Consider the following 15251-nt stretch of genomic DNA (forward strand, 5'->3'; position numbering starts at 1 on the left):
AATGAATTTAAATAAATGCTATGTATGTCAGAACCATCTATCTATAATTGCCAGATAAAAATACAGGAAGCCCAACTAAATCTGAATTTCAGATGAATCACTACATAGTTTTTAGTAAGTACATATGTCCCCCAAACCACAGGAGACATTAACATGGGAAAACAAATCATTTTTAAAATAATAAATGGTTTTTATTTGATAAATTTGGCAATATAGACCCATGAGTAAAAGAAATCAGATCACTCTTACCTGTATTTTTGGTAATGTTTTCTCTGGGAATATCAATCAACCAGTAAACCCGATCACTGAACTTGAATAAAGAAGACATCAGAAAACAGTGTTTTACAATGTTAATAGCAACACTTGTTTTGGCATAGTCTGCCTTATATTTTAAAAACAAAAATTAAACAAAAATACTCAATGCATATATCATTTATCCAGCAATTTCACTCTTGGGAATTTACACTACATTATCCTCACATTGTGTGAAATGAAATGTGTTCAAAGACATTTTTCGTCATGATTTGTGATGATAGAAGATTGGAAATAACCACTCACCAGTTATGTATAAGAATATAGCCACAAAATGGAATATTACATAGCCAAGTTCAGATACCACAAAGCTGAAGCATTACTGGCTTAATGTGTCAGAGGACAGAGCCTGGTGTGAACAGAAAATTGAAGAATTTAAGAGGAAAAATCTCGGGAGCAAGGGAAGAGCAGAAATGGTGATCTAAGAATTAAATGTAAACTCCTCCCAAATCCCTGAGCAACACACATGCAGGGGAGAACTTCAGAAGACCGTGTTTAAAAAAACAACAGTGGAAGCTAAAAGAACAAAGCAGAGGTATCAGCTACTGAAGCCATAGGTTAAGACCATTTGCAATTTATACCAAGGCAACGATTTGCCTTTTAGACCACCGGCAAAAACAACAGGAAATTCTCGTAAAAACATAGTGGAATCCAGAGTTGTTATAGCTTATTATCCTCAATGTCCAGTTTCAACCAAAAATGACAAGACAGGAAAAGAAACAGAAACATGTAAGTGATATTCAGGGAAAAAAGATAAACCATAAACTAACTCAGAATCAGTTCAGACACAGAAAAAGAATCTATTACAAATATGTAAGTGGATTTAAAGAAAATATGTTAATGAGGGAATGGATAGGAAATACAGTATTAAAATGAACAATATAACAATAAAATCAAATGGAAACAATGAGTTTGAAAAATATAACTGAAATAAAATATTTACTAGATGGGTTCAATAGGTTGGGGATTGGCAAAAGAAAGAATATGTGAAATTAGATATATAACAATTGAAATTATTCAATCTGGAAAAGGGGGAAATGATTAAAGAAAAATAAATATAGCTATAAAGATCTGTGAGTAAATATCATGTTTCAAAATGTGCATAACTAGGGTACCAGGCAGGAAAAGAGACAGAGAAAGGAGCAGAGAAGTTTTTTTGGAGAAATAGTGGCTGAGGACTTCCAAATTTGGTAAACTTATAATTTAAGTAGCCCAGAGAACCTCAATCAGGGTAAACACAAAGAGAACATCTTAAAAACACCCAGAGAAACATGAGATATCTGCCTGGAGTTAAGTGAAACATGACACATTACATATACATTACATTACAAACTAACGGCTGACTTACTCAGAAACAATGGTTTCCAGTGACACATTCAAAATTGTAACAACATACTCAAAATGCTGAAAGTAAAGTCGCTCAGAAACTCTATATCTGACAAAACAATCATTAAAAAATTAAGGTGACCACTAAAAAACTACTAGAATTTATAAATGAATTCAGGAAAGTTTCAGTATATAAGATCAATACACAAAAGTCAATTGTGGAGTTCCTGCAGCAGCACAGCAGGTTAAGGATCTGGTGTTATCTATGCAGTAGTGTGGGTTCAATCCCCAGCCTGGCACAGTGGATTAAGGATCCAGTGTTGCCACAGCTGCGATGTAGACTACAACTGCAGTTTAGATTTGACCCCTGGCCTGGGAACTTTCATATCCCATAGTGCAGCCAAAAAAAGAAAAAGAAATTAACTCTACTTTTGCAAAGATATCTCTAGAAATGTGAGTAAGAAAGCAGTTCTCTTTACAACAGCATCAAAAATAATAAAATATTAGAAATCAACAAAAGAGGTACAAAACTTGTCCTCTAAAATATATGACTTGAAAAAAATTAAAGAAAATCTAAAGAAATGGAAAGACACCTCACATTCAAGGACCAGAAGATTGCTAACATGGCAATACTCCCCAAATTGATTTACAGATCCAACACAATCCCTGTCAGAATCATAGCTGGTTTCTTTGTAAAAATTGAAAAGCTTATCCTAAAATTCATATGGAAACCAGTGAAATGTATAAGGAGACTAGCAAAAATAATCTTGAAAAAAGAAGAAGTTGGAGGGCTCATGCTTCTCAACTTCAAAACTTACTACAAAGTAGCAATATCAAAACAACATGGTACTGGGAGTTCCCATGTGGCACAGCAAGTTAAGGATCTGGTATGGTAACTGCAGCAGCTGATGGTGCTGCTGTGGCATGGGTTTGATCCCTGGCCTGGGAACTTCCACATGTTATGGGCACAGCCAAACGAACAAACAAAAAACCAAAAACCAAACCAAAACAACAACAACAAAAACCATGGTACTAGCATAAAGGCAAGTATATAAATCAATGCAATAGATTTGAGAAGCCAGAAGTAAACCCTCACATTTAGAGTTGATTGATTTTCAACAAAAGTGCCAAAACCATTCATTAGGGGAAGTACTTTCAACAAATGGCGCTAGGATATCCATATGCAAAATAATATCCATATGACCCCCTGGTCCCACCACACACAAAAAATCAACTCAAAACAACTAAATGCACAATTCAAAGCTATGAACATCTTAGAGGAAAACATAGGGGTAGATCTCCATTATTTTGGATTACGCAATGGTTTCCTACATGTGGCATCAGAAGAATAAGTGACAAAAGGAAAAATTAGATACATTAGACGTCAAAAATTTTTCTGTGTCAAAAGACACTATCATAAAAGTGAAAAATCAACCCATAAAATGGAAGAAAATATGTACAATCATATGTCTGATAAGGGACTTGAATTGAAAATATATAAAGAATTTTTACCAGTCAATAATAAAAAGACAATCCAATTTAAAATGGTCAAAGAATTTATATAGATAGCTCCACAAAGAAGATATTCAAGTGGCCAATAAATACATGAAAAGATAACTCGACATCATTAATCATCAAGGCAAATGCAAATCAAAACATAATGAGATGGCACTTCACATCCACTGGGATGGCTATAACAAAGCAAAACAAAACAAAACCAGATAATAACAAGCCTTGGTGAAAATGTGGACATCTGACTGTAATAGACTGATGGTGGGAATGTAAGAGGACAATGACTTCGGAAAACGGTCTGGCAGTTCCTCAAACACTTAGACACAGAGTTACCTTATGACCTAGAAATTTGGGTATATTCGTGTATATACTATAAATGGTATATACACAAATTGTATACATAACATTTCCTACATACACAAGAGAAATACAAAAAAGTATTTCCACACACAAGCTTGTACACAAAAGTTCATGGTAGCATTATTCACAATAGCCAAAAAGTGGAAACAACCCAAATGTCCATCAACTGACGAATGGATAAACAAACGATGGTATCAATACGATGGAATATTATTTGGTAATAAAAAGAAGTGAAGTACTGATACATACCTAGATGAACCTTAAAAACATCATGCTAACTGAAAGAAGCCAGTCACAAAAGACTATATACTGTATGATTTCATTTAGATGAAATGTTCAGAATAAGCAAATCTATAGACACATAAAGTCGATTAGTGGTTGCTTAGGACTAGGAGGTGAAGGGTGGAACAGGGAGTGACTGTCGATGGTATGGACTCTCGTTTGTGGGTGACGAAAGGGTTCTAATATTAGATAGTAGGGATGGTTGCACCTCTATGGATATAAGAAAAATAATTTAATTGTGTACTTTAAACAGGGAAATTGTATGGTATTTAAATTACATCTTAGTGAAGCTGTTACCCCCCCCCAAAAAAAAGGTGAAATAAAGACATTTTCAAGGAGAAAAAACTCCCAGAGAATTAAGTGCCAGCAGACCTGCACTGTAAAAAATGTTAAAATAATATGGAAGGGATATGACACAAGATGGCAATTTATATCTACAGAAAAAAATGGAGAGCGGTGGAAATAGTAACTGTGAATAAACGGTAAATGCTACATATGTTTTTTCTTTTCCTCTTAATTTTTTAACCAATATGACTGTTTAATATAAAAAGTATAACAATGTACTGTTGGGTTTAAACCATATATAGATGTAATACTATCAGACTAAACATTAAAAAAAATGCTATGGAAAAAATTTAAAAATTATTTTAAAAAAATAAAATTAAATTTAAAGAAAACAATGGAATACTACTCAGCTATAAAAAAGAACAAAATAACGCCATTTGCAGCAACATGGATGGAACCAGAGACTATCATACCAAGTGAAGTCAGTCAGAAAGAGAAAGACAAATACCATATGATTTCACTTATATCTGGAATCTAGTATAGGGCACAAATGAAACTTTCCACAGAAAAGAAAATCATGGACATGGAGAACAGACATATGGTTGCCAAGGGGGGTAGAGTAGGAGGGACTGGGAATTGGGGTTAATAAATGCAAACTATAGCCTTTGGAATGGATAAGCAATGGGATCCTGCCTTGTAGCACTGGGAACTATGTCTGGTCACTTGTGATGGAGCATGATAATGTGAGAAAAAAGAATGTATATGTGTATGTGTGACTGGGTCCCCTTGCTGTACAGCAGAAAATTAACAGAACACTGTAAGTCAGCTATAATGGAAAAAATAAAAAATTATTAAAAAAATAAATTAAAAAAAAAACACCTGCTAAAAGGAAGAGTATTCTTGTTAATAACATTTCACAGAATAAAGTAAAATGCAATTACCAAAGTTAAATTAAAGTGGAAGATGCCTGTATATGTACTATTTATGATTCCCAAGCTGGGAGCAAGTCCTCCTGATGTGAACACGCTTAGAAATTCCCTTGAAGTAAGCTCATTTTCAGACTGGAAAAAACACTGGATTTTCTTTAGAAACAAGAAGAAAAAAAAGTCATGACAATTTGATGGAGAGAAGCATATTTTATAATAACTTAAAAGTAAGGAAAAAAGTGGAGAGAAATATATGAAAAGTAGGTAATGCTATAGATTACTGTCTTTAGTAATTTCAGCCTTTAATCTGGAAAAAATTACTTTGAAAGTCACTTTCAGAACTCAGTAACCTATTATGTTAGTGTCATCATAGGTTTCAATCCATTCTGTAATAACATTTTCTGTCATAGAAGTAGTCATAAATTACATTTAATAAACAGAATCAAAGCTACATCCATGTAGAAATTCCTATATTTTAGTAAAATCATTATACTGTGTCTAAATTAAAAAGAAGCAAATGTATAAAGAAAAACTCATTTTATTTCATTTTTAGTGACTATTTCCCAGTTTTAAGAAGGTATATGAAAATGTAACAATCACAAATGGTGGGTTTCCCTGAAAACCTATAGAGATAATAAAAGTTTTATTTCATTTAGTTCTCACAGTTGTTAAGATCACTTTGGGCAAGTTACTTATATGAATTTCAGTTTTCCCATCTATAAAACATTCATTCCAAAGGTATTTACTGAGCCTTTTCCATGACTCAGGCAGTGTAATAGATACTGGGAAAACAGAAGTGCATAAAGTAGGCAAAGACCCTGACCTAATAGAACTTATATTCTTAAGAGGATTGGTGGAGAAATAAACTCAAACCCTTTTCATCATCCCTCCTCTATAATTTATTGCTCTATGTTAAGATGGTATGTAACTTCCAAATTCTAACCACCCTTTTGAGTTACTCAGTTCTGAGTTCTCCCATGGGTATGTGCATCACATGTGTAAATAAACTGTTTTTATCTCCTGTTTAATCTCTCTTCTGCCAGTTTATTTTATAGGCTCCAGCCACTGAACCTAAGAGGGCAGGTTCAGGATTCCCTGACAGAACTTATTTTATAGAAGACTAAATGTCATAATGAATACAAAACACTTTGAAAAATGCCTGACACACATAAACACTCTACAAATGTTAGCTGTTATTTCTACTAATACCTCTTCTAGAACGACCACATCACAACTATCCAAAAAGTAGGTTATAATTCCCTTTCAAAGGGACAAAAATGGGGATCAGAGAGGTTAGGTAAACTGCCCTATGGCACACAGACCATATATGGCAGAACCAAAATTTGATCCTGGCTCTGCAGGTCTCTTCCTCTAGAGCCCATTCTTTTCCCATAATATTTAATTAAAAATAGGAAAGACATACTTGACTCAAAGGGCATGCACTTCACAACAGCTGTAAATAAAAAGCTAAATATATGTCTGGCACATCAAGAATGAACTAGAAACTAAGTCAAAGCAGACTTTAGGATAAATGTATTTGTCCTCATGGGGTGTTTGTTTTTGTCATATTTATCATAGATTTTAGACAATCTGTACAAGTTTTAACTTACGTTATTGTTAGCATTTGCTGCATGTCTATCTCAAGTGGTACATTTTACTTTGTTGTGTGTTTTTAAAAAAATTGCCATTACTTGAATTAAAGGAATTAAATCACTCCTTATCCCAAATGACAACATCAGTGCAGTACTTGTTATAAAAAAGAAAGATTCTTTCTCAAAGTCATGTGAGATAACATTATTTTTCTAATAGGCTACATCTGTCAAACTTTAAATGGACAAATCAGATGCATTAACAATGAAGATCAGAAGTTCTTTCGTGGTGCAGTGGGTTAAGGATCCAGCACTGTTACTGCTATGGCTCAAGTTGCTGCTGTGGTGCAGCTTCAGTCCCTGGCCCATGAACATTCACTGGCCAAAAAACAAAAACAAACAAAACTATGAAGATCATTATACCCAATCTTTTAAAAGAGGGAAGGAGGCATCTTTGGGGGAAAAAAAAAAACAAAAACAAAAACAGCAAACCACCAAGGCTGTTCAATGGCTAAATGAAATATTTTACCTGATCCAACTGGAAACAAATAGAACGGATAGAAAGGAATATTATTTATATCGAATTTCACCTCCCCAAGTTTGAAAATAGAAGGAGGTATTTGAAAAGAGTACGGTGCTACTGGTTTCACATGTGGACCTAAAAGGAATATGAGGGGGTGTAACAATGCTACTAAAGGACCTTACCAAATCATCAGAGAAAAGATACAACTTGATTATTTCATTCTTTTGGGGGAAACCTTGGCTAGCACAAGCAAAGCGATTCTCCATATCACCTAAACAAGGCAAAAAATACATACACATTTTAGGTCTGACGAAGAATTTCCATTAAAAGAACCATATTTTTTAAACTGAGGAAATCTTTTTAAAAGAATAAGAATTATGGTTTGTTTGTTTTAAATTCGCATTACTCTAGATAAAATTAAAATTTTACACTTTTTTTTTTTCCATTTTAAAGATACCCTGGTCAGGACATTTGAAAGGGAGGTTAGATTGAACACTGAAATAAAATATAAGACATGCTAGGCTATGATACACATTTTCAGAGGAGGCTAAAAACCAGTTCTTAACTCTTAAACTCCTCAACCTTGGTGAACATATAGAAAGAGACAGACGTTGGAGACTGGAGAATTAATTGTTCTGATACAGAGTTACTGTTATGAAGGTGACTCCTCTACCAAAAAGAAGGGGTAGTTGGGAAGATCTCGCCTCGTTATCTTGATCTAAAGAGAGTGTCATGTAGAAAGCATAGTGTTGGATCACGTGATTTTATCCATTTTCCAATCTCCTTTTGACTGCTGAATTTAATTCATTTACATTTAAAGTAATTACTGATAAGGAGAAACTGACTTCTGTTATTTTGCCATTAGTTTTCTACACATCTTTAACTTTTCTGCCCATTTCTGCATTACTGTCTTCTTTTGCATCCAGTTGAATTTTTGTAGTGAAATATGTAAATTCTTTTCATGTATATTCTGAAGCTATCCTTCCTGCATAGCTATTTTCTCAATAATCTCATTACGCACCTTATCAAGAACATGCCTACTCCTCCCCTCCCCTTCCCAACTCATCCCCATCTTTGCTATCTAACCACTCCCAATATCTACTCAAATTCTTCACCCCCCACCAGCCACTCATGTGGCCATGAAAATATCATATGGTATCATTGATATGTGGTATAATAAAAAATAATACAAAAGAACTTATTTATAAAACAGAAACAGACTCAAAGATTTCAAAAACAAACTTATGGTTACCAGAGGGGAAAAGGTAGGAGGAGGAATGGATTGGGAGGTTGGGATTGGCATATACACACTATACACAAAACCAATTTATAACAAGGACCTACTATGTAGCTTGGGGAAGTCTATTCAATACTCTGTGATAGCCTATTTGGGGAAAGAATCTGAAAAAGAATGGATGTATACATATATGTATATGTATGGCTGATTTACTTTACTGTACACCTAAAACTAACATAACACCGTAAGTCACCTATAATCTAATAAAATTTATAAGTGAAAAAACAATACAAAAGAACTTATAAAACAGAAACAAACCCACAGATTTTGAAATCAAACTTACTGTTACCAAAGGGGAAACCATGGGGGGAGGGATAAACTAGGGGGATGGGTATCATATATATGCTACTATATATATAAAATAGATAACTAAATAAGGACCTACTGTGTGCGTGTATGTGTGTGTATATATATATATATATATATGTATATATATCTGAGATTCGCTTTACTGTATACCTGAAACTAATACAATATTGTAAGTCAATTATATTCCAATAATTTAAAAAGAAAAGAAAAGAATTCCTGCGGTGGCTCAGTGGAAACAAACCTGACTAGTATCCATAAGGATGCAGGTTCAATCCCTGGCCCCACTGAGTGGGTTAAGGTTCAGGCATTGCTGTGAGCTATGGTGTAGGTCGCAGATGTGGCCCGGATCTGGCATTGCTGCAGTTGTGGCATAGGCCAGCTGCTAGAGCTCTGATTCAACCCCTAGCCTGGGAACTTCCATATGCTGCACCTGCAGCCCTAAAAAAAAAATAAAATAAAGCAAAAATATACAAATATTGGAGAACCAAGTTTAACACTTTGTGGGTTTTTTTTTCTTTTTTTACTGATGAAGTGGCAGGAGTAAAAGATTGACTCCACAACTGAAGAAATCATCCATGACAAAAAGATTGACTTCACAATTGAAGAAACCATCCATGACTGATGTAAATCGATGTAACTGCTATCATGATCTTCCCTCTATTGCCCCAGCCTCCCGCCTCTTCCCCGTCAATCCACTGTACATAATGCTGCCATATTAATCTTCCCAGGTTATAGTTACGACATGCTACTTTCCTACCCAGTCATTTTAAGTGACTTCCTAATGAATATAGACTGAAGACCAAATTCCTTAGCCTGGCATTCAAATGCTTCTATAATAAAAGCCAGTTTCCTATCTTTCCAAAAATTTTACTTCTATTCCTTTTTTCAAGTCAAACTGAGCTCTTTACTGCTTCCCTCACATTCTGTGGTTTCCCACCTCCAAGACTTTTCTCAGGACTTACTTTGATGTCTTAGGATACTCTTGCCCATGCAGGTGTAGACAAATATTACCCAGTATTACCCCCAAATATTGGGGGACCTATATGGATTGCTACCTTTCATACAGTGCCTTCTCTGACACTCTAGCCCCTGCCCCAGTTGAGACTAAACTCTCTGTTCTCTGAAATCTCATAAATTTGCTGGTGACTCTCCAATCTTACACTCATACTTGTGTAATATTTCTAGCAGACCATAGGAACTGGAACTAGTTCATCCCAGAACTCACCCAAATCTATGACACATCCATGTGTAAAAGAGAGCCTGAGTCTCTCTCTCCATCCACTCAGCCAAAAAAAAAAAAAAAAAAAAAAAAAAAAATCTTTTTTTGAGCATCTACTATGTTCTAGTAGATCCAGTTCAGGATACTACAGAATCGACAGAATCTGCACAAATGGAGGTGGATTTGTCTTATTCCTTTTCAAAGTTTTCCACCATGAAAGTCCTATTGGCCAATTTAATAATCCATGCATTAATTTCAGAAAATTATCATTTTACCAGCCTTATAATTTAGTTTACAACTCATATGATGTACAATCATTCATGGAGGAAAAAAATCAAAAAGACCTATCCAAATAAGAAAGTTTTTGCAAATGTTACATTCTTCTCAAATTTTAAATACTCTATGACTTATAAGTAATGAAATACTATAACAAAAGCCAAGTCCCAATATTCATAACTTAGTAACAGCAGATTCACAACGATGTTATTAGAAACCTCTGGACCAGAGTACAATAGATAATACCTGGGAAAAATTGGAAGATAAGGTAAAGAAAAACATTTTAGCTGTTAGTGAGGAAGGGATATAAAGGGGAGCTCCTGAAAAGATTTTTTTCTACTTTAGAGAATAAGAAAGTCTGAAACTTACCTTTGTTATATGTTATTCCTGATGAAAAATCAAACATGTTCAAAAGTAAAATCATAACATATAAAAATAGCAATTCCATCTGTTGGAGGGAATAAGAATTACATCCATTCAATTACTCTGAACATATTTTTGAGTTCCTTTTGCTATCAACACCTGCATATTAAATAAATCATCTCTTCCTTTAAATTAAAAATATTTCTCATTACATGACAAAATTGGACAACATAACAGCTAACTAAATTTAATATTTACTCTCTTATTGGTGTTAAAGATACGTATAAATATAATTATTGCAAACTAAAGAGCTGTGGCTCAGGTTTTCTGCAATGTAGGTAGCAGTCAGAGAGGCATGATCAACTCTACAGCTGCATACACACAACCTGACTTAATAAAGACCCTGAGGACCACACCTTGACCTGAGAACATGAATGCACTGCTCTTGGAAGAGATAATCCACGTGGGCCCTGAGCATTCCCGCACATCCTTGTCGTGTGCCAAGAATGCAAGGCCCCGACTGCTCCTTTTCTCAGAGTTATGTATGCAAGCAACCCTGAGGGGTGAGGGAGGATCTCCTCTGGACAAGCACAGGCTTGGGTCCATGGTAAACATCCCAAATTCAGCGTTGTTCTCCTGTAATGCACACTGCTATGTATCTTAGCAAGCATTGCCCCCCCCTACCAAACTCATACGTTGAAGATCCATCAAATGTATATGTTGAAGTCCTAACCCCCCATACATTAGAATGCACTCGGTTATATTTAGAGACGGGGTCTTTACAGAAGTAATTAAGTTAAAATGAGACCACTAGGTGAGGGGCTAATCGGACTGGTGTCTTTATAAGCAGGGGAAATTTAGACCCACGTGCGCTCAGAGGCAAGACAACATGAAGACCCAGGGGGAAGACTACCGTCCACAAGGCAAGGAAAGAGGCCTGGAACAGGTCCTCCCTTGTGACTCTCAGAGGGAACCCACTTTGCGAACATCTTGATCTTGAAACCAAGCAGGACCCGATAGGACCCTCTTGTTTACATGAGCCCCCCAACCCCGCTCTGTGCCCCACCACCTGACTCTGGAAATAAAAAGGCTTTGCTTCAAATTTCCCCTTCATCTCAAAAGGCTGGCTCAGGAGTTAATGACTGGAACATGTGAACACAGAATAACAAAGAAGAGCTGTTGGGCCAGGAAGCCGGTAACGATTTAAACCATAAACTGGCCACACAGCAGTCACAGGACCTCTGGTTCTTCCATGGAAGTCATAGGTAACAGTGCCTGATGCACCTCCCTAAGTTGTTTTTAAGGAAACCAGACTCCCACCAGACTCCAAGCATAGAGACCTCAGGCCACTTGGGATCGGAGGGTTGATGATGCTGCCTGCTCAAACAGCACGCTTACCTCACCACCAATCAGAAGAACGTTTCCGGACGGCTCAGGCACTCTGCAACCCACACCTTTAAAAACCCTTCCCAGAAAGCCATTGGGGAGTTTGTGCATGTCTTGGTGCCCTGCAATCAACTTGTTGTACTTTCCTTCACCACAACCTGGTATCAGTACATTGGCTTTGCTGTTCACCAGAGAAACAGACCCAAAGCCAGGTTCAGTAACAATCTCAGCTTCTAACCTCCCAAACTGTGAGACAACAAACTTCTGTTGTTTAAACCACTCAGTGTGCAGTGCTTGCTTACAGCAGCCCTAGTCAATGAACACAGCACTCATTATGGACACCTACTCCACGGGACTGGGGTGGATACTGGGGCACCGGGATTAGCATCATGCTGACATTGACTATTGCTTTTGCTGTGAGTGGAAAGCCTGACACTTCTGACCTGGGAGTCGTGTCCTCTGCAAGCATCCATGATACAGTAGCAGACTGACAGCAGCCAGCTGTGGGAAGAGTGCACACCAGATCCTCTGGGGTTCCTGACAACTGCTGAGTAAATTAAATTTAACTGATGGTTTTCCTTCCCAAAGTGCTTGATTCAATACATTTAACTGACAATAGAAAGCTCGAATATTTGTTGGACTTTGAATTCCTTACCTTTGTTACATGGTTAGGGGAGAATTGTTTGCTTTTTGTTTGGTTTTAATTTTTGTTTTTTGTCTTGGCTGGGACCACAGCATGCGGAAGTTCCCAGGCTAGAGATCAAACCAAGCCACAGTGGTGACAATGCTGAATCCTTAACACTAGGCCACCAGGAAACTCCTTTTTTTTTTTTTTTTTAAGTGCATTTTTTGGTTTTTTAAGTGCATCCGAGAAAACAACTTATTTTCCTAAGGTAAGAGGAAATAAATTGCCCATCCAAATTACATCAGCATGGTGCTATACTCAGTTTATTTTTGGTGTAAGAATGAATTTAACATTAAATGGAGAAGTTCCTAGAGCCAAACTGAATCTAGTGCCCTTACCAGGAAAATCTGGTATTTTTTGCTGAACATCCAAATTAAATGACATAACACCCTTATCGGAAACTATCAGTCTTCCTCTTCAGTATTATATTCCCAGACCCTGTCTGGATGACCCTTACTGAGTTATCTTCAAAGCTGTTCCAGTTCAGTTCTCTCAAGCAAATATGAGAAGAGCTCTAATTCATTTGAGGTTTTATTTGTCTTTGACCCAAGGACTAAAAACTTACTTTGAAAGGATTTTAAGTGCATCCATTAAGAAAAGGAAACCTGGAATTCCTGTTGTGGCTCAGTGGTTAACAAATCCGACTAGGAACCATGAGGTTTTGGGTTCGATCCTTGGCCTTGCTCAGTGGGTTAAGGATCTGTTGTTGCCGTGAGCTGTGGTGTAGGTTGCAGACACGGCTTGGATCCTGCACTGCTGTGGCTGTGGCATAGGCCAGCAGCTACAGCTCTGATTAGACCCCTAGCCTGGGAACCTCAATATGCCACGGGTGCTGCCCAAGAAAAGGCAAAAAGACAAAAAAAAAAAAAAAAAAAAAAAAAAAAGAGAGAGAGAGAGAGAAAGAAGAAACCTAAGAGATCATATTTAAGAGAGAGACAGCCATGGAACCATCTCTGGACTCTTTACAGCTTTGTGTTTATTTCATGTTCTCTTATTCTAATAATTCAGCCCATATATACATATAAAGATGCCACAACATGAAAATATAAAAACTTCTTGAAGATACTAAGTACAGGAGTAGATGTGACCTCCCACCAAAACTGCTCAGTGTGCTCACCGTAATTCTGTAACACATGTACATTAGTCTCATTCGTCTCATCTTTCGGTATGACAATTTTTCTCAGTTTGATGCTACCTTTTTTCAGCAATCCTTTCATGGTTAGAGAAAAACCACAGACTTTGGCCTAAGATCAGCTTTGCCCATTGAGACATCTGATCTTTGAAAAGTTACTTAACTTCTTGGAGTTCACTTTCTATTCAGTGAAATAGGGATAACACATCACAGGGTTGTTGGGCGAATTCAAAGAATAATATAGTTAAAACATCCTCTAACAGGTACTTACAGTGAATAAACCTTTGGTAAATATTAGCTCTGAACACATACCTTTACACACTGAAGCAACTTCGTCCTTATCACCCTCTCTTAATCACATTTAGCAGTCAAATTATCTCCACTTACACCATTCCCATTTAATGCTTATGACTTTCATGTAACAGTCAGATATAGGTCACCTATATGGGCATTTTCAATTCTCTGGCACCAAATATACATCGAGACTTGTCCCAAAGGAGGAACCTACCTCCCACTCCATCCTGTTCGCCTACAGTTACTCTATCATGGAATAGTGATTACTCTGTAAATTTGTACTGCAGTAGGGTCTTATTTCTTACTGTAATTCCCTCTTAATGGGATGCCCAAGCAATTCCACTTTTTTAACATTCCCCCAGGCTTTCTTCCATATAGGTAGAGAGAGAAGACCCAAAATTAAGAGCTGAGTTTTCACAGTTTACTGGTTTAGTAGTCCACTCAACTTTGGTAACAGCCAAACAGCTGCTCCCATGTATAGAAGCATGCTTAGGAATTCTAAGGGGCAGGCAGTTAGAATTTCCAATCAACTGCCTCTCAGCGTACCAAAGGTCATTTTCTTTAAAAATCTATGAGATGTGGAGTTTTTCCAAACTTACCATCTTTCACACAACATCCATCCAGGAAGGTTCGGAAACCTACATGTGACTATCTATAAAACACTTCAATCCTCGTGGGATTATTTCATGCCTGAGCGAAAACATAGATGCTAAAAGTCACACCAACTACCTTCAGTGAAGTTTAAGGCAATCTGTCAAAGAGAGATTTATAAGTGTGTCCTAAAGGAAGAGTGGGGAAAAAAAATAAAGAAGCTAAACAAGATAAGTGAATATACAAAGCCCAAAGATAGGAATGAACTATTTAGGCACGGGAATCAATAAGATCAAATGTATGCCAGTCTGTTCTTCATTCTTTTGTACATGTCCTAAGTGGAGTTGATTATACCTGCTCAGACTGCCTTCGACTAGTGAGGTGAGACTGAAATTTTCTGACTTAGCATCCAGACTAGACACAAAGGTCACGGAGGCTAACAAATGATTTTTAAGGGATGATAAAACCTGCTTTACATTTGTGGTTTCTTTCAGAAGTCCCTTCGCAGGGCCATGTTGACTCGGTTCAGAGCTTATGGCATGAAAGAAAGCTGGCATCTGGGTGATCTCTTCCTGGAAGAGCTC

At 36.7% G+C, this 15251-nt stretch overlaps 1 protein-coding gene across 15 annotated transcripts in view; it reads right to left on the reverse strand.

The window, feature by feature from the left end:
- The window catches only part of CATSPERB (cation channel sperm associated auxiliary subunit beta), a 114653-nt gene that overhangs the window by 80851 nt on the left and 18551 nt on the right, over positions 1–15251 (reverse strand). For 4 of the 15 annotated variants that reach the window (XM_084970021.1, XM_084970022.1, XM_084970024.1 and 1 more), the window contains 4 exons: positions 10586–10664; positions 7298–7386; positions 5019–5159; positions 250–310 (listed from right to left, as the gene is read on the reverse strand). In XM_084970021.1, the coding sequence (XP_084826147.1) occupies positions 250–310; positions 5019–5159; positions 7298–7386; positions 10586–10664 (370 nt within the window). Of the gene's footprint in view, positions 1–249; positions 311–5018; positions 5160–7297; positions 7387–10585; positions 10665–14094; positions 14577–15143 lie in introns of those variants that run through there. The other 11 variants (XM_084970028.1, XM_084970018.1, XM_084970017.1 and 8 more) reach the window with 7 other exon arrangements.

This window comes from Sus scrofa, chromosome 7 (assembly GCF_054392235.1).
Source record: "Sus scrofa isolate SSC_HxYL_T2T_F1_AM1 chromosome 7, Sscrofa_HxYL_maternal_Yorkshire_Landrace_v2.0, whole genome shotgun sequence".
Classification (NCBI taxonomy): domain Eukaryota; kingdom Metazoa; phylum Chordata; class Mammalia; order Artiodactyla; family Suidae; genus Sus; species Sus scrofa.